The 6,000-nt window shown below is 40.4% G+C and overlaps 1 protein-coding gene across 2 annotated transcripts; it reads left to right on the top strand.

Annotated features, from left to right (window-relative positions):
* The first annotated feature begins 369 nt into the window (after positions 1 to 369).
* Positions 370 to 5,950, top strand: LOC110497254 (CD209 antigen-like protein E). Of its 2 annotated transcripts, none has more exons than XM_036934079.1 (5): positions 370 to 644; positions 946 to 1,185; positions 2,209 to 2,405; positions 2,920 to 3,029; positions 5,458 to 5,950. In XM_036934079.1, the coding sequence occupies exons 2-5, from the start codon at positions 996 to 998 to the stop codon at positions 5,603 to 5,605; spliced, it is 645 nt and encodes a 214-aa protein (XP_036789974.1). In that variant the 5' UTR covers positions 370 to 644; positions 946 to 995; the 3' UTR covers positions 5,606 to 5,950. The 2 variants fall into 2 exon arrangements, with proteins under 2 accessions (XP_036789974.1, XP_036789973.1); XM_036934078.1 differs by having other exon boundaries at positions 399 to 644; positions 2,917 to 3,029.
* The last annotated feature ends 50 nt before the right edge of the window (positions 5,951 to 6,000 follow it).

Genomic DNA, 6,000 nt, shown 5'->3' with positions numbered 1-6,000 from the left:
AATGTAATCACTCTCAAATTCATAGAGAGAGCTACAGTATGTCTGCAAGGAGTGACCATCCATGATCAAAATGATAGTTTGAACCATGAGGCTACATACACAGTGTTAGTTTACATTTCCATAGTTTATAATTCCATGGTAAAACAAATTTATATTTGGGTTCTGATGGGGCTAGACAATTAAACTAAGATCATGAGGTATTTCTATGTTACATTTTTAAAGAATCAATTTGGTAAATATCATTCATTTAAATTGATGTTTAAAAAATTGCTATAAAAATCACAGATTGACCCTTTAAATCATGCTACGTCTATATTGTGTAACTTTAGTAATTTCTTCATACAGTAGCTTCCTTTTTGTCTGATGTGAGATGACCACACTCTTGAGCAAACTGCTGCTGAAAAACCAATGTTTGGTTCTCAGAATTAGTATGGGATCTGTGGGATGATGTGTGTTCTGTTTAAATCTGAATCATTAATGATGATGGTGTTTGTGTGTGTGTGCGTGTGCGTGTGTGTCTGTTGCCGTGTGTGTGTGTTCCTCTGCAGATGGAAGACTAATAATCTACAGGCTGGCTGCTGTGTGTTTTGGAGTGCTGTGTGTTCTACAAGTCACTCTCAACATCTCCCTGAGACTGGATTTCTGTGAGTGAGGCTTTCCTCTTTTATAATGCACTACATTTGAACAGGGCCATTAGGACAGATATGAATGTCATTGTCACACCATAGTTCTGTTGTCACAAACCAAGGATCACAATTCAGACTTACAGACATTACATAGCTTATGGGACCCGTAGTTTGACAGTATTGTTGAAACACAAACTAAAAGAATGACAACACCACAACCATTATGTCCCAAATAGCGTCCTATGCTCTTTGACCAGGGCACATAGGGCACTAAGGAAGGAATAGGGTGTCATTTGGGAACCAATTCCCTGTCTTTCAGTCCACTCCAACAGAGAGAGAGAGCAGTTAAACGGCTGTTACAACACCACTATGATGGATCTGTGTACAGAGAGAGACCAGTGCCGGATGAACAGAAACCAGCTAGAGAGGGAGAGAGACAAAGTGAAAATGGACAAAAAACAGTTACTGGAGCGTTACACTGCCCTGGCTACAGAACGGGACAGGTTGAGAAACAGGGTCAGTCTTCTGACCAATGAGAAGGTGGTGCTCTCTAGCTGTGGTAAGTTGTCAAGTCAGTCACTAGGGCTGCGTCCCATTCTCTACCCTTCCTTCTCCTGAAGTGTATACTTGTTCAGTCATGAATTTAAATGCATTGGACTGGTGCAAGCATATTCATTTAAATCGATGTGGAAGTGTACACTTCGGGAGAAGGGTTTAGCATTGGAATTTAACCCCTGTGTGCACCCTCATTATGGATTTACACATAGTTAATGACAATGTTAGAATTTGTTGTTTAATACTTGTTACAGACAGTATACTGTACAGTATTTCTCTGACAGAGCTAAACATTTATCAGAAAATCTGGAAAACCTGACTTGAAGGAAATCTGTCCCAATAATCTCTCTTTTCTCCAGATGTGTGCACTTGTTCACTTCCCTTCATGGATTTAAAATAAATGACTGGTGTAAGGTTCTTATTTTTCAGACTAAACAACCCACGGACACTAGAGAAGCTTCAACCAAGTTGAATTCTTCCCAAAGGTTCTGTACAGCTGTAATCAGACAACCCAACATTTGTTCCATCCAGATATTTATATCCCAGTTAAGACACTCCCTCTTTCCAATCCTTACATTTTATGGTCCAACAGGAAGAGAGTAAAGAGGGTAACAGGATACCAAACCTTTATTACTCCCTTATGAGAATCTGTCCTCACCTCCTGACCTCAACCCCTCCTTCATCTAATCCACAGATGTCCATCTGTCTCCCCCGTATCAACATGTTGCTCTCCTCTTCTCCATCCAACACATTCCACAGCTATCTGTCTTTCTACAGAGACCCAGTCTCTTTTATTATACTATGTGTCTGATCTATCATGTCTTTAATATCTCGATGTTCAAAATGTTGAATCCAACACTGGTATATGGGAATTGTCTCTAGCACCCATGTCTACAACACTGCTTTTAGATTTGTGTGATGTAGTGAACGAGCGCACACTTCAAGAGAAAGAAGAGATTTTTGGAACGCAACCCAGATCTGAATATTTGAAAAACAATATTGCGGACACTGTCTGTGTTGTCTCTAGGTACTGGAAGAGTGGTGGAAGGGAGTGGCATGGCAGTCCAAACGATGAGGACTGTGTTAAAGTGTCCTAAAGGATGGAGGATGTTGGGATCCAGCTGTTACTTCTTGTCTACTGAGAGGAAAACCTGGGAGGAGAGCAAAATGGATTGTTTGGCGAGAGGAGCAGACCTGGTGATCATAAACAGCAGACAGGAACAGGTGAGAGAGGGGAGGGGGAGAGAGATTTGATGTGGATCTCTTTTAGTCTTCATTTGGACTAATCTTCCAAGAGTCCTTCAACATGAAATTACCATTTATATTACGATCATATTTTCACATTTAACACGTTGTTACTAACAGACATAATACACTGACATATTGACCAGATAAATACTGTAACAGTCTAAAAAGACAGATTGATTCCTCATCTACCATAGTCCAGCACAACTTCCCTATGTGTTATATTTAAATGGTTTAAAGTATTGTTTAAATGTATATATTGTAAGGTTTCTGGTTTGCTCAGTTAGAGACAGAAGAGAAGAGAGAGAGAGAGAGAGAGAGAGAGAGAGAGAGAGAGAGAGAGGAATTGTGTGAGAGAGATAGAGAGAGAGAGAGAGGGATTGTGAGAGAGAGTGATTGAGAGAGAGAGAGTGATTGAGAGAGAGAGAGATTGTGAGAGAGAGTGTGTGTGTGTCATGATGTTTAGAATAACTTTATTCAACCCTAACAGAAGTTGTTGTACCAGCTGGATGGTGATGCAGATCTCCTGGTCTGGATTGGTCTGACTGACTCCGTTAATGAGGGGTCCTGGAAATGGGTGGACGGCACACCACTGACCACATCGTAAGAGAAATTACTAATTTTATAATACGGCTCTAACATCTGGATAGCATTTAGGATGATGTTTCTACCACAGTATCTGACAGTGTCTGACAATTTCACTTATGTGTCCTGTTCTCAGTGGTGATTTTAGCATGTAAATCTTGGTGGGGAAAACTCAACAATTATTTTGGGATGAATGCCAGCAAAGCTGGCATGGGACATTATTACAGTATTCTCCCTGTACACCAAGTCAGAACCGGGGGCATATAATCAAATAAGCATTTAAGCAGACAATGAAAGCTCTTACAATATTCAATGATTACATTTCTCTAAAACAAGCTATAGGCTACATGTGCATCACCAAGTCAGAACAGTAGGCTAAATTATGAGGGGGAAAGGGACCAAAGTATTAGGATGAGACACATGGACTACTAACAGCTTACTACACAACACCCACGTAGTATTACTTTCTTAGCTTCAGTCTACATATCTCCCCGACATATTACATCATTTATGCAGCACCATATAAGACCTTTTTCACACCCTCTCCACAGAATAGCAGGCTGCGGTCGCAAAATAGGGATTGCTTTGCAACGCTTGCAGTTAGCCATTGTTTCCTTACAAACCACTCCTTGTTGAATTTGCGATTTCTGAATTGCTGTGTAATGTTTATGTCCAATGGCCGATGATCACCGATACGTTTTATCTATAATTTCTCTTCATATGACAAGGATTTAAAAGGAATTGCCAGTAGATTGTCGACGTGATTCATGATGATGACTGCTCGTCTAGCTTGCTAGATAAGATTTTTAAAGTATGATGTCCAATCAAAGCTACGGTAGATGTAACGTGATTTGTCATTTATCTGTGGCCAATGACCTTGAGCTTTCTTGGATGGGCACTTTAATGTAAATCTACGGCAGCACCCAAGGGGGCTTGAACTGCCTAGCTTTCTCTGTAGATTCTGCTGTGACGTAGTGTCCCCATGAGTGACAGAACACTGAGCCAATCACGGCACAATTAAAGAACTCTACCAACCCCTACGCCCGGTATATTCCGCTGGCTGCCCCTCCACCACAGAAAGCCCTGAGCTATGCTGAAACACCTGTATACCTGGAACATGGAAATTCCCTCTAGTGCGCATCCCTACACCAACCCAATTATTTTAGATTTGTGGGAAGTTGTGGAAGAGCTCACACTTCAGGAGAAAGGAGAGATTATTGTAACGCAACCCAGATCTGAATATTTGAAAAAACAACATAGCGGACACTGTAACTGTGTGTACTACATGCTTAATGAGTATATACTAGTAGTTAATTTTAGTGTACTGGAAACGAACAGTATCGTTTCAGTTGAGCGTACTAGACAGAGCGTCGTCTGTCTATCGGAAGTTGAGGCTGTTGCTATGCAACCTCTTGCTAGCTTATTAGTATAACTAATGACTAGCTAAACTTTTTACGATTTTTGGTGTGTTCGTAAATTACATTTGGATGGCAGCGTGTGCTCTGGGCATTCGTAAATCCAGAGCTTTTCGCTCTCGGAGAGTTCAAAGCGCACGCTGGACGCTCTGGCCAAGGACTAGGGTTGATCCGAGCATTCAACGGCAGTCAAGCACCCAAGCTAACTGGCTAACATTGGCTAGCTATGAGAAACACCTCACTTTGACCGTTTTACTCGCCCTAGCAGAACTGGTTAGGCTGTTTTCATGTTATCCAGAGTGTTGGTGACTAACTGTGCTGATCGCAATAATTTAATTACGCTTTTTGCCAACGTTTACTGACAACCGGCCATATTCAAAAGGTGTTGAGCGTTTTTTACGTAAATTCATCAGTTATTCTGCGCGAGAGTGCTCTAAAATCAGAGTAGATAGTTAGATTGAACAATGTCCATTGAAACGCACAACGATTATACCACTTAGTTAAGAATGATGTGAATAATCAAGTCAATAAACGTTGGGTAGTCAGATAGTGAATATACTGACTGGTACGTTCGATGTACTAGTGGCAAACTAACGTTATGTAGATAGCTAACATACCGGTACATACTGCTGTATTGCTATGCGATATGTAAGGATAGCGTAGCAAATAAATTGTCAGCCAACATAACGTGTAACGTAACTTATTTGAAACGTCGTTACTTTATTACATTGCTCAACATTTTCTTAACATTTTTCAGAATGAGTTAAATTAATGAATTAGTATCTGCTCTCTTCGGACTTTGGCTAAATATTTTCTGCCATTTTTTTCTTATCTGAAAACGTTGTGAAGCCACGACCATTTTCTAAAGAATTGCATTATGGGCCCTAAAAGTAGAGAAACAGATTGTATACTACGTATATTGGAAGTACGACTTCCGGGAACTTTTGGCATACTAACTCTATCCATACTATGACCAATAATGGTGATGATAGTATGAGTAGTCGAACACAGCTTGTGTGTGTTGTTTCTAGGTACTGGAAGAGTGGTAAGCCGGACCATGGTGGTACCAACAACAAGGATTGTGTCGAGGTCAACCATCGGGACAACGTTTTGGCCAACTGGAACGATGCACCATGCAACCACACGCTGCATTGGATCTGTGAAAAATTACAGAAATAGCTACATATAGGTCAAATCCACATCTTGTTTAGATGTGTTTATTTTATTGTTGCACATTAACATTTTCCCTAGGATTGTGTAATTAACTGAGCACATGCATTTGCATGGTACATGGTATTATCTTTCTGTCTTTCAGCTGTAATTCATTTTTGGCAATATATTATTGGCAGACTTTTGGATCAGTCACAATACTGTATTGTTTTCAGCTTTGTCCTTTTCCCTCTAAACAGTTTATCCATATTACTTCTATGAAATGGTATTGTACCATCTAATCCGCTGTGAGATATATTTTCATCTGTTTCAATCTGGTGTCCAAAACCGAAAGTAAAAGACCATAAGACAGATCTATCGCTTCCTAGACCGCTTATGTTGCTTATGCCTGGAATCGGCCCGAC

This window comes from Oncorhynchus mykiss, chromosome 10, assembly GCF_013265735.2.
Source record: "Oncorhynchus mykiss isolate Arlee chromosome 10, USDA_OmykA_1.1, whole genome shotgun sequence".
In the NCBI taxonomy this organism is placed as follows: domain Eukaryota; kingdom Metazoa; phylum Chordata; class Actinopteri; order Salmoniformes; family Salmonidae; genus Oncorhynchus; species Oncorhynchus mykiss.
Note: the sequence above shows the minus strand (reverse complement) of the source record. Positions and strands in the feature narration are given on the sequence as shown.